The 20388-nt window shown below is 63.3% G+C and overlaps 1 protein-coding gene across 1 annotated transcript; it reads right to left on the bottom strand.

Annotated features, from left to right (window-relative positions):
- Positions 1-483: 483 nt before the first annotated feature.
- Positions 484-18210, bottom strand: PPP5C (protein phosphatase 5 catalytic subunit). The gene is made up of 13 exons (XM_072920838.1): positions 18047-18210; positions 15112-15353; positions 11309-11456; positions 9191-9312; positions 9018-9083; positions 8800-8898; positions 8598-8703; positions 6130-6272; positions 4505-4592; positions 4344-4384; positions 3077-3255; positions 2127-2208; positions 484-1006 (listed from the first exon to the last, which is right to left on the bottom strand). Exons 1-13 carry the CDS (start codon positions 18162-18164, stop codon positions 944-946), a joined length of 1497 nt encoding a protein of 498 aa, XP_072776939.1. The 5' UTR covers positions 18165-18210; the 3' UTR covers positions 484-943.
- Between the last annotated feature and the right edge of the window lie 2178 nt (positions 18211-20388).

The following is a 20388-nucleotide window of genomic DNA, read 5'->3' as shown; positions in this document are numbered from 1 at the left end:
CCCAGGGAGGATTTGGGGGTCCCCAGGGAGAATTTGGGAGTTCTGGGTGAGATTTGGGGATCCTCAGGGAGGATCTGGGGGTCCCAGGGTGAGGTTTGGGGGCCCCCAGGGAGGTTTTGGAGGTCCTGGGTGAGGTTTGGGGGTCGTCAGGGAGGATTTGGGGTTCGCTGGGTGAGGTTTGGGGGTGCCCAGGGAGGATTTGGGGGTCCCAGGGTGAGGTTTGGGGGTCCCCAGGGAGGATTTGGGGGTCCCCAGGGAAGATTTGGGGATCCCAGGGAGGATTTGGGGGTCCCCAGGGAGGTTTTGGAGGTCCTGGGTGAGGTTTGGGGGTCCCCAGGGAGGATTTGGGGTCCCCAAAAGGGGGTCCCCGCCCTCCATCCCCGTCGCCATGGCAACAACGCGGGGTGGGGGGGGCGTTTCCATGACAACCGCCACCGCAGCGCCCCCTACCGGCGGCGGGGGGGGGGGCGGCTCTTAACGAAGCCGCTTTTAATTAACTTTATTGAACGTGATTAATTAATTACAGAGATGGTAAAACCGCACGGCGGGGGGGGGGGGTGGGGGGAGAGGAGGGGGAGGGGCGGCACGGGACCCCCCCCCTCTCCCCTCCCCCCTCCCTTCCTCCTCCTCTTTGCACCTATTGCTCATTTTGGGGGCTTTTTTTTGGGGGGGAGGGGCAGTGCCAGAGGGGAACCCCCCCCCAAACCCCCCCAAATTTCCAGGACCCCCCCCACCCCACCCCCACCCCGGGAGGTGCCGCCCCCAGCCCCTCCTGCCCCAAACTGGGAGCACTGGGAGCACTGGGGGGGGGAGGGGAATAAATACAATCTTCCAATATATTAAAACCCCCCTGGGGGGTGCTGGGTTTTTTGGGGGGGGGTCGGGGTTGATTTTTTGGGGTGGGGAGGGGGTCGTGGGGACCCCTCCCCACGCGGGATGGGGGTCACATCATGCCCAGCTGCAGGAGGGTGTTCGCGTACATCATGGGCTTGACGTTGGGGTGAGGCTGGGGAGGGGGGAGAAAAATTGGGGGGGGGGTTTCAGGGGTGGGGGGGGGTTTGGGGGATCCCCCCCACCCCAAATTGACAGCCAGGACAGAGCCCGAGCACCCCAAAAAATCCTGAGGTGGTCCCAGAAAGGGGAGATGTAAAAAGGGTCCCCTAAAAGAGTGAGACCCCCCCCCCAAAAAAACCACCCACAAATAACCCCTGGGACCCCCCCAAAAGGATGAGACCCCCCAAGAACCCCCAAGAACACCCAAAAATAACCCCTGGGACCCCCCCAAAAGGATGAGACCCCCCAAGAACCCCCAAATAACCCCTGGGACCCCCCAAGAACACCCACAAATAACCCCTGGGGACCCCCCCAAAAGGATGAGACCCCCAAGAACCCCCAAATAACCCCTGGGACCCCCCAAGAACCCCCAAATAACCCCTGGGACCCCCCAAGAACACCCACAAATAACCCCTGGGGACCCCCCCAAAAGGATGAGACCCCCCAAGAACCCCCAAATAACCCCTGGGACCCCCCAAGAACCCCCACAAATAACCCCTGGGGACCCCCCCAAAAGGATGAGACCCCCCAAGAACCCCCAAATAACCCCTGGGGACCCCCCCCCCCAAAAAGTTGAGACCCCTAAAAGTTCCCCCAATAACCCCCGGGATCCACTCCCCAGAAATTTGAGACTCTCAGGGATTTTGGGGGTCCCTGGGTTGGATTTGGGGATCCCCAGGAAGGTTTTGGAGCTCCCAGGATTTTTGGGGGTCCCTGGTTTGGATTTTTGGGGTCCTTGAGTGGGATTTTGGGGGGTCCCTGGGTGGGATTTTGGGTTTCTGGGTGGGACTTGGGGTCCTTGGGTGGGATTTTGGGGTCCTCGGGTTGGATTTTGGGGGTCCCTGGGTGGGATTTGGGGATCCCCAGGAAGGTTTTGGAGCTCCCAGGATTTTTGGCTTCCCTGGGTGGGATTTTGGGGGTCCCTGGGTGGGATTTTGGGGTTCCCTGGGTGGGATTTTGGGGGTCCCTGGGTGGGATTTTTGGGGGTCCCCGGTGGGATTTTGGGGGTCCCTGGTTTGGATTTTGGGGGTCCCCGGGTGGGATTTTGGGGGTCCCAGTGCCCCCAGACTCACCACTGCTGTGAACTGGTGGAAGTCGGGGCGGAGGTCGCTGCCCCGCAGGTGGATGTAGGAGCCCTTGTTGCCCATCTGGTCACTGCAGGGGACATTTGGGGACACTTGGGGACATTTGGGGACACTTGGGGACACCACAGCACAACCCCCGTGGGTCACCAAGGCTGGGGACCACCAGGGATGGGGACATTTGGGGACATTTGGGGACATCACAGCACAACCCCCGTGGGCCACCAAGCCTGGGGACCACCAGGGATGGGGACATTTGGGACATTTGGGGACACCTGGGGACATTTGGGGACACTTGGGGACATCACAGCACAACCCCTGTGGGCCACCGAGGCTGGGGACTACCAGGGATGGGGACACTTGGGGACATTTGGGGACACCACAGCACAACCCCCGTGGGCTACTGAGCCTGGGGACCACCAGGGATGGGGACATTTGGGGACATTTGGGACATTTGGGGACACTTGGGGACATCACAGCAGAACCCCCGTGAGACACCGAGCCTGGGGACCACCAGGGATGGGGACATTTGGGGACATTTGGGGACATTTGGGGACATCACAGCACAACCCCCGTGGGCCACCAAGCCTGGGGACCACCAGGGATGGGGACATTTGGGGACATTTGGGGACATTTCAGCTCAGGGGACAGTGGGGACAGGACTGAGGGGACAAGGTGGCTCAGGGGACACCGGGCTTGGGGACATTTCAGCTCAGGGGACACTGGGGACAAAACCAAGGGGACAAGGTGGCTCAGGGGACACTGGGGACAGGACTGAGGGGACAAGGTGGCTCGGGGGACACCGGACTTGGGGACATTTCAGCTCAGGGGACACACGGGGCTCAGAGCACACTGAACCGAGGTGACACGGGGGACAAACCCAAGGCCACCAGCGGTGTCCCCAGCGGTGTCCCCAGCGGTGTCCCCGAGCTGTCCCTCACCAGTAGTTGGGGGCGGAGAAGACGGTGACACAGCGGCCATCGTGGGCCACCTCGTAGCCCTCGGGCTTGACCTCGTGGCTGCGGATGATCAGCTCCAGGTGGTTCCGCTCCAGGAAGCGCTTGGTGACATCGGGGCCAAACTGGCAGCTGACCCCCCGCTTGCTGACCGACCGGCCGTTCTGGGGACATCGGGGACATCAGGGGGGATTGGGGGACATTGGGGGGATTGGGGACATCGGGGACATTGGGGACATTGGGGACATCGGGGACATTGGGGACATCGGGGACATTGGGGACATTGGGGACATTGGGGGAATTGGGGACATTGGGGACATTGGGGACATTGGGGACATTGGGGGGCATTGGGGACATTGGGGACATTGGGGACATTGGGGACATTGGGGGGACATTGGGGACATTGGGGACATTGGGGACATTGGGGACATTGGGGGGCATTGGGGACATTGGGGACATTGGGGACATTGGGGACATCAGGGGGGATTGGGGACATTGGGGACATTGGGGACATTGGGGACATTGGGGACATTGGGGACATTGGGGACATTGGGGGGATTGGGGGGATTGGGGACATTGGGGGGATTGGGGGGATTGGGGACATTGGGGACATTGGGGGCATTGGGGGGATTGGGGACATTGGGGACATTGGGGACATTGGGGACATTGGGGACATTGGGGACATTGGGGGGATTGGGGACATTGGGGGGATTGGGGGCATTGAGGGCATGGGGGCCATTGGGGCCATTGGGGACATTGGGGGCATTGGGGACATTGGGGACATTGGGGACATTGGGAGAATGGAGAATGTCACCAAGACGTGGGGACAGGGCAGGGGGACACCCCCAGGACATGGGGACAGGACACGGGGACACCCCCAGGACATGGGGACAGGACATGGGGACACCCCCAGGACACGGGGACACCCCCAGGACATGGGGACAGGGCAGGGGACACCCCCAGGACATGGGGACACCCCCAGGACATGGGGACAGGACATGGGGACAGGACATGGGGACACCCCCAGGACATGGGGACACCCCCAGGACATGGGGACACTCCCAGGACATGGGGACAGGACATGGGGACACCCCCAGGACATGGGGACACCCCCAGGACATGGGGACACTCCCAGGACATGGGGACAGGACATGGGGACACCCCCAGGACATGGGGACACTCCCAGGACATGGGGACACCCCCAGGACATGGGGACACCTTGGGGACACCCCCGGGGGGGGTCACAGCTCACCTGGGGCTGGGGGTCGGACCAGAGCAGGTCACACATCGGCCCTGGGGGGGACACGGGGGTGGGGGGTCACAGCTCAGCCCCTCGCCCCGGGGACACCTTGGGGACACTTTGGGGACACCTTGGGGACATCTCGGGGGGGTGGCAGGGGGTCCCCGTCCCACCTGAGTCCGGGGGCTGCCGGTTCCGCTCGATCTTGCGGATGTCATCGAGGGTCACCCCGTCCTCGCTGAAGAGCCCCCCGTGCATGATCTGGGGGGGACACGGGGGACATTGGGGACATTGGGGACATTGGGGACATTGGGGACATGGGGGACATGGGGGACATTGGGGGTACACAGGGACAGCGGGGACTTGGGGGACATGGCCCATCCTGACACTGAGGGGGTGACAACGCGCCCCCGAGACACTGAGGAGGGAAAGAACCCCCACAAATTGTGACAGGGACACCCCCAAACCCCAAGGGGACAGGGACACCCCAAATCCTTCCAGGGATCCCCAAAACACAAGGGGACGGGGACACCCCAAACCCCAATGAGGACACAGACACCCCAAACCCTCCCAGTTATGGGGATCACCCCAAGGGGATGGGGACACCCCAAACCCTCCCAGTTATGGGGATCACCCCATGAGGATGGGGACACCCCAAACCTGAGGGGACAGGGACACCCCAAACCCCAATGAGGACACAGACACCCCAAACCTGAGGGGACAGGGACACCCCAAACCCTCCCAGTTATGGGGATCACCCCATGAGGATGGGGACACCCCAAACCCCAAGGGGACAGGGACACCCCAAACCTGAGGGGACAGGGACACCCCAAACCCCAAGGGGACGGGGACACCCCAAACCTGAGGGGACAGGGACACCCCAAACCCTCCCAGTTATGGGGATCACCCCATGAGGATGGGGACACCCCAAACCCCAAGGGGACAGGGACACCCCAAACCTGAGGGGACAGGGACACCCCAAACCCCAAGGGGACGGGGACACCCCAAACCTGAGGGGACAGGGACACCCCAAACCCTCCCAGTTATGGGGATCACCCCAAGGGGATGGGGTCACCCCAAACCCCAAGGGGACGGGGACACGCCAAATCTAAGGGGATAGGGACACCCCAAACCTGAGGGGACAGGGACACCCCAAACCCTCCCAGTTATGGGGATCACCCCACGGGGACAGGGACACCCCAAACCTGAGGGAACAGGGACACCCCAAACCTTCCCAGTTATGGGGATCACCCCAAGGGGATGGGGACACCCCAAACCTCAAGGGGACAGGGACACCCCAAACCCCAATGAGGACACAGACACCCCAAACCCGAGGGAACAGGGACACCCCCAAACCCTTCCAGGGATCCCCAAAACCCCAAGGGGACAGGGACACCCCAAACCTGAGGGAACAGGGACACCCCAAACCTGAGGGAACAGGGACACCCCAAACCCCAATGAGGACACAGACACCCCAAACCTGAGGGGACAGGGACACCCCAAACCTGAGGGGACAGGGACACCCCAAACCTTCCCAGTTATGGGGATCACCCCATGAGGATGGGGACACCCCAAACCCAAGGTGACAGGAATGGGATGGGGAGTGGGGGATGGTCAAAGCCCCCCATTTTTCGGCGGCTGCCAGATAGTGATCCATAAATGCCAATAACAGCTGCCAAATAGTGATCCACACAGGCTGCCAAATTGGGATCCATTGCATCCAATGGGATCTGCCAGATACTGAGCCCGGTGGCAATGTCCCCTCGGTGTCCCCTCGTGTCCCCTCGTGTCCCCTCACCAGCACTTTGCCGTTGATGCACTGGGCCAGGGGCAGCCACTCGAAGACCTCGCTGAAGAGGGCGAACATCTGCGCCGTGTACTTGGCCTTCACCTCGCCCTCGAAGCCGTAGATCTGGTTCATGTTGTCCGTCTCGTGGTTCCCTGAGGGGACACGGGGACACTGCCACTCCTGGGGACACTGCCCGGGGTTGGGGACACCGCACAGGGACAGCTGCCACTCCTGGGTACACTGCCACTGCTGGGGACACTGCCCGGGGACACTGCCACTCCTGGGGACAGCTGCCACTGCTGGGGACACTGCCACTCCTGGGGACACTGCCCAGGTATGGGGACACTGCCCGGGGACAACTGCCACTCCTGGGGACAACTGCCACTGCTGGGGACACTGCCCGGGGACAACTGCCACTCCTGGGGACACTGCCACTGCTGGGGACACTGCCCGGGGACACTGCCACTGCTGGGGACAGCTGCCACTGCTGGGGACACTGCCACTGCTGGGGACACTGCCCGGGGACACTGCCCGGGGACACTGCCACTCCTGGGGACACTGCCCGGGGACACTGCCCGGGGACACTGCCACTGCTGGGGACACTGTCCGGGAACACTGCCACTCCTGGGGACACTGCCACTGCTGGGGACACTGCCCGGGGACACTGCCACTCCTGGGGACACTGCCACTGCTGGGGACACTGCCCGGGGTTGGGGACAACTGCCACTGCTGGGGACACTGCCACTGCTGGGGACACTGCCCGGGGTTGGGGACAACTGCCACTGCTGGGGACAGCTGCCACTCCTGGGGCAAGTGCCACTCCTGGGGACACCACCCAGGGCTGGGGACACCACCTGGGGTTGGGGACACCGCCCAGGGATGGGGACACTGCCCAGGTACAACTGCCACTCCTGGGGACAGCTGCCACTGCTGGGGACACTGCCACTGCTGGGGACAGCTGCCACTGCTGGGGACACTGCCACTCCTGGGGACAGCTGCCACTGCTGGGGACACTGCCACTGCTGGGGACAGCTGCCACTGCTGGGGACAGCTGCCACTGCTGGGGACACTGCCTGGGGCTGGAGACACTGCCCAGGGTTGGGGACACCGCACAGGGACAACTGCCACTGCTGGGGACATTGCCGGGGCTGGGGACACTGCCCGGGGTTGGGGACACCGCCCAGGGCTGGGGACACCGCCTGGGGTTGGGGACAACTGCCACTCCTGGGCACACTCAACCCAAATGGGACAGGGATGTCCCCAACCCCAAGGGACAGGGATGTCCCCAACCCCAAGGGACAGGGATGTCCCCAACCCCAAGGGGACAGGGATGTCCCCAACCCAAATGGGACAGGGATGTCCCCAACCCCAAGGGACAGGGATGTCCCCAACCCCAAGGGGACAGGGATGTCCCCAACCCCAAGGGACAGGGATGTCCCCAACCCCATGGGGACAGGGATGTCCCCAACCCCAAGGGGACAGGGATGTCCCCAACCCCAAGGGGACAGGAATGTCCCCAACCCCAAGGGGACAGGGATGTCCCCAACCCCAAGGGGACAGGGATGTCCCCAACCCCAAGGGGACAGGGATGTCACCAACCCCAAGGGGACAGGGATGTCCCCAACCCCAAGGGGACAGGGATGTCACCAACCCCAAGGGGACAGGGATGTCCCCAACCCCAAGGGGACAGGGATGTCACCAACCCCAAGGGACAGGGATGTCACCAACCCCAAGGGGACAGGGATGTCCCCAACCCCAAGGGGACAGGGATGTCCCCAACCCCAAGGGGACAGGGATGTCACCAAACCCAAGGGACAGGGATGTCCCCAACCCAGGGGACAGGGATGTCACCAACCCCAAGGGACAGGGATGTCCCCAAGGGACAGGGATGTCCCCAACCCCAAGGGACAGGGATGTCCCCAACCCCAAATGGGACAGGGATGTCACCAACCCCAAGGGGACAGGGATGTCCCCAACCCCAAGGGACAGGGATGTCACCAACCCCAAGGGGACAGGGATGTCCCCAACCCCAAGGGACAGGGATGGCACCAACCCCAAATGGGACAGGGATGTCACCAACCCCAAGGGGACAGGGATGTCCCCAACCCCAAGGGACAGGGATGGCACCAACCCCAAGGGGACAGGGATGGCACCAACCCCAAGGGACAGGGATGTCCCCAACCCCAAGGGGACAGGGATGTCCCCAACCCCAAGGGACAGGGATGTCCCTAACCCCAAGGGGACAGGGACATCCCCAAGGGACAGGGATGTCACCAACCCCAAGGGACAGGGTTGTCCCCAACCCCAAGGGTGACAAAACCTCCCCTTTTACAAGATCTGCCAGAAAGTGACCCACCCCCTACAACAGGCGCTGCCAGATAGTGACCCAGGGACACCAGGGGACACCAGGGGACACCAGGGGACAGCTGTGGGGACACCCCCGGCCCAGACCTCGCCCCCCCAGGCCCTGGGCCTACCTCGGAGCAGGTGGAAGTGCTCGGGGTAGAGCAGCTTGAAGCCAAAGAGCGTCAGGATGACCTCCACCGAGAAGGAGCCGCGGTCCACGAAGTCCCCGTTGAAAATCTGTCACCAGCTGAGGACGACGACCCCCAGCCCGGAGTGTCCCCAGTGTCCCCCCCCCGTGCCACCCCACCCAAGGGACCCCCCAGGCGTGGATACGTAAGGGTTGGCCTCGGAGGGGAGCCCGTTGAGCTCGAAGATGTTCAGCAGGTCGTAGAACTGCCCGTGGGTGTCCCCGCACACCGTCACCTTCTCCGTCTGCCGGGGTGGGGACAGGCGGCGGCACCGGTGTCACCGCGCCGGCACGAGGGGACACCCCCCCACACACCGAGGGCGCGCCCCCCGAGACCACCCCCCAGCCGGAGGAACCCACCCACCTCCTTCAAGGTGGTCTCCACCAGGGTGGGAAGCTTGGCCAGCACCTCCTTCACCTGCACCAGGATCTGCGGGACCGTGGGGGGACACATTGTGGGGACATCAGCGGGGTGGCAGAGGGGACAGAGGGGTTTTTGGGGGGTTTTTTGGGGGGTTTTGGGGGGTTTTGGGGTACCTGGTAGGCACATTTCCTGTGGAGCTTCTTCTGGTCCTTGTACCACTGCATCAGGTCCTTCATGAAGGCCAAGGTGACCTTGCCGTCCTCCAGCTTGGGGCCGCTGTACTCGTCCTCGATGGCTGTGGGGACAGAGGGGACAGAGGGTGACAGAGGGGGGACAGAGGGGTGACAAAGGGGTGACAAAGGGGTGAAAAAGGGGTGAAAAAGGGGTGACAGAGGGGTGACAGGGTGCTGACAGTGGGGTGACAACATGGGGACAACGAGGACAGCGTGGGGACAGCGGGGTGACAACGTGGGGACAGCGAGGACAGCGAGGGGACAGAGGGAACAGAGGGGTGACAGAGGGGTGACAGAGGGAGGACAGAGGGGTGACAAAGGGGTGACAGGGTGCTGACAGTGGGGTGACAACGTGGGGACAGCGGGGTGACAACGTGGGGACAGCAAGGACAGCGTGGGGACAGCGGGGACAGAGGGGTGACAAAGGGGTGACAGAGGGGGGACAGAGGGGTGACAGAGGGGGGACAGAGGGGTGACAAGGTGGGGACAGCGGGGTGACAGAGGGGACAGTGGGAACAGGGCAGGGACAGCATGGGGATGGAGAGGACAGCGAGGGGTCAAAGGGGTGACAAAGGGGTGACAAAGGGGTGACAGGGTGGGGACAGCGGCGTGACAACGTGGGGACAGCGAGGACAGCATGGGGACAGAGGGGTGACAAAGGGGGGACAGAGGGGTGACAGAGGGGTGACAGAGGGGTGACAGAGGGGTGACAGGGTGCTGACAGTGGGGTGACAACGTGGGGACGGAGAGGACAGCGTGGGGACAGCGAGGACAGCGTGGGGACAGCGGGGTGACAGAGGGGACAGTGGGGGGACAGAGGGGACAGCGAGGGGTCAAAGGGGTGACAAAGGGGTGACAGGGTGCTGACAGCGGGGTGACAACGTGGGGACAGCGAGGACAGCGTGGGGACAGCGGGGTGACAATGTGGGGACAGCGAGGGGACAGAGGGGACAGAGGGGACACGGCCCCCACAGGTGCCCCCAGGGGTGCTGGGCCTGGCATGGGGACCCTGGTGCTGGGGACCCCAAGAACTCCAAAGGGGACAAAAGCTCAGCTGGGCACCTCCAGAGCCTCAGGGGACCCCAAAACCCTCATGGGACCCTCAGGGGATCTCAAAACCCTCCCAGAGACCCTCGTGGGGTCCCCAAAACCCTCCCAGGAACCTTCCTGGAGACCCCAGACTCACCCAGGGAACCCCATGAACCCCCCCAGGGACCCTTGTGAGGACCCCAGACCCCCAAAGTGACACCTGAGCCCCCCAGAGTGACCCCTCAGCCCCCCAAAGTGCCCCCTGAGCCCCCCAAAGTCACCCCTGAGCCCCCAAAGTGACCCCTGAGCCCCCAAAGTGACCCTTGAACCCCCCGAAGTGCCCCCTTAGTCCCTCAAAGTGACCCCTGATCCCCCCAAAGTAACCCCTGATCCCCCCAAAGTGACCCCTGAGCCCCCCAAAGTAACCCCTGAGCCCCCAAAGTGACACCTGAGCCCCCCAAAGTGACCCCTGAGCCCTCAAAGTGACCCCTGAGCCCCCAAAGTGATGCCTGAACCCCCTCAAGTGACTCCTGAGCCCCCCATAGTGACCCCTCAGCCCCCCAAAGTGACCCCTGAGCCCCTCAAAGTGACCCCTTAGCCCCCCAAAGTGCCCCCTGAGCCCTCCAAGTGATGCCTGAACCCCCTCAATTGACCCCTCAGCCCCCCAAAGTAACTCCTGAGCCTGCCCAAAGTGCCCCCTGAGCCCCCCAAAGTGACCCCTCAGCCCCTCAAAGTGCCCCCTGATCCCCCAAAGTGACCCCTGAACCCTCAAAGTGACCCCTGAGCCCCCCAAAGTGCCCCCCAAAGTGCCCCCTGAGCCCCCCAAAGTGCCCCCTTAGCCCCCCAAAGTGCCCCTCAAAGTGACCCCTGAGCCCCCCAAAGTGCCCCCCAAAGTGACCCCTGAGCCCCCCAAAGTGACCCCTGAGCCCCCCAAAGTGCCCCCCAAAGTGCCCCCTGAACCCCCCAAAGTGCCCCCCAAAGTGCCCCCTGAGCCCCCCAAGCGCCCCCCGAAGCGCCCCCGGGGCTCACTCATGCTCTCGATGTCCAGCGAGTCCACCACGGAGCGCTTGTGCTCGTCGCTGGCGATGGCCCTCTCGAAGGCCTTCTGCTTGACGATGCGGTGGCACTCCTGGTACTTGAGCTTGGCGTCCTTGTCGTTGGGCCGCACCTTCACCACCTGCGGGACAGCGGGGACAGCTGGGGACAGCCTGGGGACACGGCCTGAGCGATTGGGGACAGCCTGGGGACAGCCTGGGGACAGTTGGGGACAGCTGGGGACAGTCTGGGGACACGGCCTGAGGGGTTGGGGACAGCTGGGGACAGCAGGGACAGCCTGGAGACATGGCCTGAGGGGCTGGGGACAGCCTGGGGACACGGCCTGAGGGGTTGGGGACAGCTGGGGACAGCTGGGGACAGCCTGGGGACATGGCCTGAGGGGCTGGGGACAGCTGGGGACAGTTGGGGACAGCGGGGGACAGCCAGGGGACAGCGGGGGACAGCCTGGGGACACGGCCTGAGGGCAAGGGGACAGCTGGGGACAGTTGGGGACATGGCCTGAGGGGTTGGGGACAGCCTGGGGACAGTTGGAGACACGGCCTGAGGGCATGGGGACAGCTGGGGACAGGTGGGGACAGCCTGGGGACACGGCCTGAGGGGCTGGGGACAGCTGGGGACAGCAGGGACAGCCCGGGGACAGCCTGGGGACACGGCCTGAGGAGTTGGGGACAGCTGGGGACAGCGGGGACAGTTGGGGACATGGCCTGAAGGGTTGGGGACAGCTGGGGACAGCCTGGGGACAGCTGGGGACAGCTGGGGACAGCTGGGGACAGCTGGGGACAGCCTGACCCTACATAACCAATCCTGACCTCAGGATGGACACCCTGACCCCGGGATGGACACACTGACCCCAGGATGGACACAATGACCCCAGGATGGACACAATGACCCCAGGATGGACACCCTGACCCCGGGATGGACACAATGACCTCAGGGATGTCCTGAGCTCTTCCCTGACCCCGGGATGGACACACTGACCCCGGGATGGACACAATGACCTTGGGGATGGACACAATGACCTTAGGGATGTCCTGAGCTCTCCCCTGACTCCAGGACGGACACGCTGACCCCGGGATGGACACCCTGACCCCGGGATGGACACAATGACCTCAGGGATGTTCCCAGCCATCCCCTGACCCCGGGATGGACCTGCTGACCCTGGGATGGACCCGCTGACCCCGGGATGGACACACTGACCCTGGGACAGACATGCTGACCCCGGGATGGACACCCTGACCCCGGGATGCACACAATGACCTTGGGGATGTTCCCAGCCATCCCCTGACCCTGAGACGGACACGCTGACCCCGGGATGGACACGCTGACCCTAGGATGGACATCCTGACCCCAGGATGGACACAATGACCTCAGGGATGTTCCCAGCCATCCCCTGACCCCAGGATGGACACCCTGACCCCGGATCACCCACAATGACCCCGGGATGGACACAATGACCCCGGGATGGACACCCTGACCCCGGGATGGACACGCTGACCCCAGGATGGACACGCTGACCCCGGGATGGACACCCTGACCCCAGGATGGACACGCTGACCCCGGGATGGACACAATGACCCCAGGATGGACACCCTGACCCTGGGATGGACACAATGACCTCAGGATGGACCCCAGGATGGACACGCTGATCCCGGGATGGACACAATGACCTTGGAGATGTTCCCAGCCATCCCCTGACCCCAGGATGGACACAATGACCTCAGGATGGACCCCAGGATGGACACGCTGACCCCAGGATGGACACCCTGACCCCAGGATGGACACAATGACCTCAGGGATGTCCTAAGCTCTCCCCTGACCCCGGGATGGACACACTGACCGCAGGATGGACACCCTGATCCTGGGACAGACATGCTGACCCCAGGATGGACACAATGACCCCGGGACGGACACCCTGACCCCGGGATGGACACAATGACCTCAGGGATGTCCCGAGCTCTCCCCTGACCCCGGGATGGACACAATGACTCCGGGATGGACACCCCGACCCCGGGATGGACACCCTGACCCCGGGATGGACACAATGACCTGAGGGATGTCCTGAGCTCTTCCCTGACTACAGGATGGACACCCTGACCCCGGGATGGACACGATGACCCCAGGATGGACACCCTGACCCCGGGATGGACACAATGACCTTAGGGATGTCCCGAGCTCTCCCCTGACCCCGGGACGGACATGCTGACCCCAAGATGGACACCCTGACCCTAGGATGGACCCCAGGATGGACACACTGACCTCAGGGATGTCCTGAGCTCTTCCCTGACCCCAGGATGGACACCCTGACCCCGGGATGGACACAATGACCCCATGAGGGAGCCAGATCACCCACACTGACCCCAGGATGGACACGCTGACTCCGGATCACCCACACTGACCCCGGGGTGGACACGCTGACCCTGGGATGGACACACTGACCCCAGGATGGACACCCTGACCCCAGGATGGACACAATGACCTTGGAGATGTTCCCAGCCATCCCCTGACCCCAAAACGGACCCCGCTGACCACCCCAGCCCCTCTCACCATCTCGTAATCCCTGAGGGCAGCCTTGAACTTGCCCAGGGCCATGTTGCTGGTGACCCACCCTGATGGACACCCTGACCCCGGGATGGACACCCTGACCCCAGGATGGACACCCTGACCACGGGACGGACACCCTGACCCTGGGATGGACACCCTGACCCCACGATGGACACGCTGACCCCGGGATGGACATGCTGACCCCACGATGGACATGCTGACCCCGGGATGGACACGCTGACCCCGGGATGGACACACTGACCCCGGGATGGACACCCTGACCCTGGGATGGACACAATGACCTCAGGATGGACACCCTGACCTTGGGGATGTTCCCAGCCATTCCCTGACCCTGAGATGGACATGCTGATCCTGGGATGGACACAATGACCCCGGGATCGACACGCTGACCCCGGGATGGACACAATGACCTTGGGGATGTTCCCAGCCATCCCCTGACCCCAGGGATGGACACCCTGACCCCAGGATGGACACTCTGACCCCAGGATGGACACAATGACCTTGGGGATGTTCCCAGCCATCCCCTGACCCTGAGACGGACATGCTGACCCCGGGATGGACACCCTGACTCCGGGATGGACACAATGACCTCAGGGATGTCCTGAGCTCTTCCCTGACCCCAGGATGGACACAATGACCTTGGAGATGTTCCCCTGACCCCAAAACGCACCCCGCTGACCACCCCAGCCCCTCTCACCATCTCGTAATCCCTGAGGGCAGCCTTGAACTTGCCCAGGGCCATGTTGCTGGTGACCCACCCTGATGGACACCCTGACCCCGGGATGGACACAATGACCCCGGGATGGACACAATGACCTTAGGGATGTCCCGAGCTCTCCCCTGACCCCAGGATGGACACCCTGACCCCAGGATGGACACGCTGACCCCGGGACGGACACGCTGACCCTGGGATGGACACGCTGACCCCAGGATGGACACAATGACCTCAGGATGGACCCCAGGATGGACACAATGACCTCAGGGATGTCCTGAGCTCTCTCCTGACCCCAGGATGAACACAATGACTCCGGGATGGACACCCTGACCCTGGGATGGACACAATGACCTCAGGGATGTCCTGAGCTCTTCCCTGACCCCAGGATGGACACACTGACCCTGGATCACCCACAATGACCCCGGGACGGACACCCTGACCCCAGAACGGACCCGCTGACCCCAAAACGCACCCCGCTGACCACCCCAGCCCCTCTCACCATCTCGTAATCCCTGAGGGCAGCCTTGAACTTGCCCAGGGCCATGTTGCTGGCCGCCCGGCGGTAGTAGCCCTTGACGTACTTGGCGTCCAGCTGCAGGGCGCGCGTGGCGTCGGCCAGGGCGTAGCCGTAGCACTCGGTGCGCAGGTAGGCCAGGCTGCGGTTGCCATAGTAGACGGCGCAGGTGGGGTTCAGCTCGATGGCGCTGCTGTACAGCCTCACCGCCTCCTCGTAGTCCTTGCCTGCCCGCACAGAGCCGGCCGGCGTGTTGGGGGGGTGTGGGGAGGTGTGGGGGGGTGTGGGGGGCGTGGGGAGGGGTGTGGGGGGATGGGGAAGGGGGTGGATGGAGGGGAAAAGGAGTGAGGAGTGGCTGGAGTGCAAAGGTCAGGAGTGGCCAGGTCCTAAAGGTCAGGAGTGACCAGGTCCTAAAGGTCAGGAGTGGCTGGAGCGCAAAGCTGGGAGTGGTCAGAGCACAAAGGTCAGGAATGACCAGGTCCTAAAGGTCAGGAGTGGCCAGGTCCCAAAGCTGGGAGTGGCCAGAGCCCAAAGGTCAGGAGTGGCCAGATCCCAAAGAGTAACAGTGGCCAGAGTGCAAAGGTCAGGAGTGACCAGGTCACAGAGGTCAGGAGTGGCCAGAGCACAAAGAGTAAGGGTGGCCGGAGTGCAAAGGTCAGGAATGACCAGGTCCCAGAGGTCAGGAGTGACCAGGTCCCAAAGCTGGGGGTGGCCAGAGCCCAAAGGTCAGGAGTGACAGGTCCTAAAGGTCAAGAGTGACCAGAGCCCAAAGGTCAGGAGTGACCGGATCGCAAAGAGTAACGGTGGCCGGAGTGCAAAGGTCAGGAGTGGCAGGTCCCAAAGGTCAGGAGTGGCCAGGTCCTAAAGGTCAGGAGTGGCCAGGTCCTAAAGGTCAGGAGTGGCAGGTCCCAAAGGTCAGGAGTGGTCAGGTCCTAAAGGTCAGGAGTGGTCAGGTCCTAAAGGTCAGGAGTGGCCAGGTCCCAGAGGTCAGGAGTGGCCAGATCCCAGAGAATGGGACTGACCAAAGCCCAAAGGTCAGGAGTGACCAGGTCCTAAAGGTCAGGAATGACCAGGTCCTAAAGTTCAGGAGTGACCATGTCCCAAAGCTGGGGGTGGCCAGAGCCAAAGGTCAGGAGTGACCAGATCCCAGAGGATGGGACTGACCAGAGCCCAAAGGTCAGGAGTGACCAGATCCTAAAGTTTAGGAGTGACCATGTCCCAAAGCTGGGAGTGGTCAGAGCACAAAGGTCAAGACTGACTGGATCCAAAAGTTCAGGAGTGACCAGGTCCTAAAGCTGGGGGTGGCCAGAGCCCAAAGGTCAGGAGTGACCAAGTCCTAAAGGCCGGGAATGACCAGGTCCTAAAGGTCAGGAGTGGCCAGAGCACAAAGAGTGGGGGTGGCTGGAGTGCAAAGTCAGGAGTGACCAGGTCCTAAAGGTCAGGAGTGGCCAGATCCCATCTGGCAGCCCCCCCATAGATCCCAATCTGGCAGCCCCATTACCGGCAATGGATCACTATCTGGCAGCTCCCGTTATCCCCCGTTAATCCCCGTTAACCGGAGCAGCTCCCAATCTGGCAGCCCCATTACCGGCAATGGATCACAATCTGGCAGCTCCCGTTATCCCCCGTTAATCCCCGGTAACCGGCGGGGATCCCAATCTGGCAACCCCCATTCCCTCCCATGGCTCACTATCTGGCAGCTCCCGTTATCCCCCGTTATCCCCCGGTAACCGGGGCAGATCCCAGTCTGGCAGCCCCATTACCGGCAATGGATCACTATCTGGCAGCCCCCGTTATCCCCCGTTAATGCCCGGTAACCGGTGCAGCTCCCAATCTGGCAGCCCCATTACCACTAATGGATCACTATCTGGCAGCCCCCGTTATCCCCCGTTAATCCCCCGTTAACCGGGGCAGCTCCCAATCTGGCAGCCCCATTACCACTAATGGATCACAATCTGGCAGCCCCCGTTATCGCCCGGTAACCGGGGCAGCTCCCAATCTGGCAGCCCCATTACCGCCAATGGATCACTATCTGGCAGCTCCCGTTATCCCCCGGTAACCGGCGGGGATCCCAATCTGGCAGCCCCCATTACCGCCAATGGCTCTCTATCTGGCAGCCCCCATTCCCCCTATGGCTCTCTATCTGGCAGCCCCCATTCCCTCCCATGGCTCACTAGCTAGCAGCTCCCGTTATCCCCCGTTAATCCCCGGTAACCGGGGCAGCTCCCAATCTGGCAGCCCCATTACCACCAATGGATCACTATCTGGCAGCCCCCGTTATCCCCCGGTAACCGGGGCAGCTCCCAATCTGGCAGCCCCATTACCGGCAATGGATCACTATCTGGCAGTCCCCGTTAATCCCCGTTAACCGGCGGGGATCCCAATCTGGTAGTCCCCATTACCGCCAATGAATCACCATCTGGCAGCCCCGTTACCCCGCACTGCCCTCAGCGGCTCCCAATCTGGCAGCCCCCATTACCGCTAATGGATCACAATCTGGCAGCCCCCGTTATTCCCCGGTAACCGGGGCAGCTCCCAATCTGGCAGCCCCATTACCGCCAATGGATCACTATCTGGCAGCCCCGTTACCCCGCACTGCCCTCAGCGGCTCCCAATCTGGCAGCCCCCATTCCCCCCACCGGCTCTCTATCTGGCAGCCCCCTTTCCCTCCCATAGCTCACTACCTGGCAGTCCCCGTTATCCCCCGTTAATCCCCCGGTAACCGGGGCAGATCCCAATCTGGCAGCCCCATTACCGGCAATGGATCACTATCTGGCAGCCCCGTTACCCCGCACTGCCCTCAGCGGCTCCCAATATGGCAGCCCCCATTCCCCACCATGGCTCCCTATTTGGCAGCCCCCGTTGGCGGCCGTTCCCCGCCTTGGCTCCCTCCCCGGTAACCGCCGTTGCCCGCCGCTACCTTTGAAGAACTCGTTGGCCTGGGCCTTCAGCTCCTCGGCCCGTTGGAGCTCGGCGGAGCTCGGGGGCCGCCCGGGGCCGGCGCCGCCGCCGTTCCCCGCCCGCTCTCCCTCCGCCATGGCCGGGCCGTAAAGCGCCGCCGCCGCTGCCGGGCGCGGCCGCCGAGCGCCGCCGTCGCAAAGCCGCGGTGGGAGGGGGAGCGCTGTCGTAAAAGGGGGGGCGGAGGAGCGGGCGGGGGTCGCGGTGGCCCTGAGGGTCCCCAATTGTCCCCAAGTGTCCCCAGGTGTCCCCAAGGGTCCTCAGGGACCTGCTTTATGTCCCCACAACGTCCCCAAGTGTCCCAAATGTCCCCAATGTCCCCATCACCCCCATGTCCCTGATGGCCCCAAGGGTCCCCCAGTGTCCCCAAGTGTCCCCAAGTGTCCCCAGGTGTCCCCGAGTGTCCCCAAGTGTCCCCAAGGGTCCCCGAGTGTGCCCAGTGTCCCAAATTCCCCTAATCCCCCAAACGTCCCCAAAGCCCCAAATGTCCCCCAATGTCCCCACTGTCCCCAATGCCCCCAATGTCCCCAATGTCCCCAAATGTCCCCAATGTCCCCAATGTCCTCCCAATGTCCCCAATCCCCCCAATATCCCCGATGTCCCCAATGTCCCCAGTGTCCCCAATCCCCCCAATGTCCCCAAATGTCCCCAAAGCCCCAAATGTCCCCCAATGTCCCCAAATGTCCCCAGTGTCCCCAATGTCCCCAATGTCCCCAAATGTCCCCAATGTCCCCAATGTCCCCAATGTCCCCCCACTGTCCCCAATGTCCCCAATGTCCCCAATGTCCCCAAACCCCCCAATGTCCCCAATGTCCCCAATGTCCCCAATGTCCCCAAACCCCCAATGTCCCCAATGTCCCCAATGTCCCCCAATCCCCCAAATGTCCCCAAATGTCCCCAATGTCCCAGTGACAGCCGCAGCCCTTCGGTGCTTTCAGCGCTTTATGTGGGGGAGGGGACATTGGGGGGGGGGGAGGTGACACCGCGGGGGGAGGGGAAGGGGGGGGGTCGTACAGGGACCCCCCCAAAGCAGCGGGGTGGGGGAGGGGCGGGGGGAGGGGCGGTGTGCGTGTGGGTCCAGCGGCTCCGGGGATTTGGGGGGTCCTGGGGGGTCTCAGAGGGGTTTGGGGGGGATTTGGGGGGATTTGGGGGGGCTCAGAGGGATTTGGGGGAGATTTGGGGGGGCTCAAAGGGGTTTAGGGGGGATTTTGGGGGGGGCTTGGGGGTCTCAGGGGGGTTTGGGGGGGATTTGGGGGGGTCCTGGGGGGTCTCAGAGGGGTTTGGGGTGAATTTGGGGGGTTTTGGGGGGTCTCAGAGGGGTTTGGGGGGGATTCGGGGGGTCCTGGGGGGTCTCAGAGGCGTTTGAGGGGGATTTGGGGGGGTCTTGGGGGGTCCCAGGGGGTCCTGAGGGGAATCTTGGGGGTCTCAGGAGGGTTTGGGGGGTCTCAAAGGGGTTTGGGGGGGATTTGGGGGGTCCTGGGGGGTCTCAAAGGGGTTTGAGGAGGATTTGGGGGGGATTTGGGGGGGCTCAGAGGGGTTTTGGGGGGATTTGGGGGGGTCTTGGGGGGGATTTGGGGGGGTCCTGGGGGGTCTCAGAGGTGTTTGGGGGGGATTTGGGGGGGGTTTAGGGGTCCCAGGGGGTCTTGAGGGGATTTTGGGGGGATTTGGGGGGGCTCAGAGGGGTTTGGGGGGGTCCTGGGGGGTCTCAGAGGGGTTTGGGGGGGATTTGGGGGGGTCTTGGGGGGTCTCAGGGCGGTTTGGGGGGTCCCAGGGGGGTCCTGAGGGGATTTTGAGGGGGTCTTGGGGGTCCCAGGGGGGTTCTAAGGGGGATTTGGGGGGGTCCTGGGGGGTCCCAGGAGGTCCTGAGGGCAATCTTGGGGGTCTCAGAGGGGTTTGGGGGGGATTTGGGGGGGCTCAAAGGAATTTGGGGGGGTTTTGGGAGGTCTTAGAGGGGTTTGGGGGGGATTTGGGGGGTCTCAGAGGGGTTTGGGGGGATTTGGGGGGGGGCTTGGGGGAGATTTGGGGGGTCTCAGAGGGGTTTGGGGGGGATTTGGGGGGGGCTTGGGGGTCTCAGAGGGATTTGGGGTGAATTTGGGGGGTCCTGGGGGGTCTCAGAGGGGTTTGGGGGGGTTTGGGGGGTCTCAGAGGGGTTTGGGGGGGATTTGGGGGGTTTTGGGGGGGTTTTGGGAGGTCTCAGAGGGGTTTGGGGGGGATTTGGGGGGATTTGGGGGGGGTTTGGGGGGTCCCAGGAGGGTCCTGGAGGGGATTTGGGGGGTCTCAGAGGGGTTTGGGGGGGTTTTGGGG

This window comes from Taeniopygia guttata, chromosome 34 (assembly GCF_048771995.1).
Source record: "Taeniopygia guttata chromosome 34, bTaeGut7.mat, whole genome shotgun sequence".
Classification (NCBI taxonomy): Eukaryota; Metazoa; Chordata; class Aves; order Passeriformes; family Estrildidae; genus Taeniopygia; species Taeniopygia guttata.
The sequence above is the reverse complement of the archived record's forward strand: the minus strand, read 5'-3'. Positions and strand labels throughout refer to the sequence as shown.

Excerpts from the sequence above, each read along its gene's own strand:
- PPP5C (XM_072920838.1), bottom strand. The coding sequence starts at position 18,164 with ATGGCGGAGGGAGAGCGGGCGGGGAACGGCGGCGGCGCCGGCCCCGGG. Across the intron at positions 9,313-11,308 it reads GCTGGACATCGAGAGCATGA|CCATCGAGGACGAGTACAGC; the intron begins GTGAGCCCCGGG and ends CTGTCCCCACAG. Across the intron at positions 4,385-4,504 it reads CCGGCAGCCCCCGGACTCAG|GGCCGATGTGTGACCTGCTC; the intron begins GTGGGACGGGGA and ends TGTCCCCCCCAG.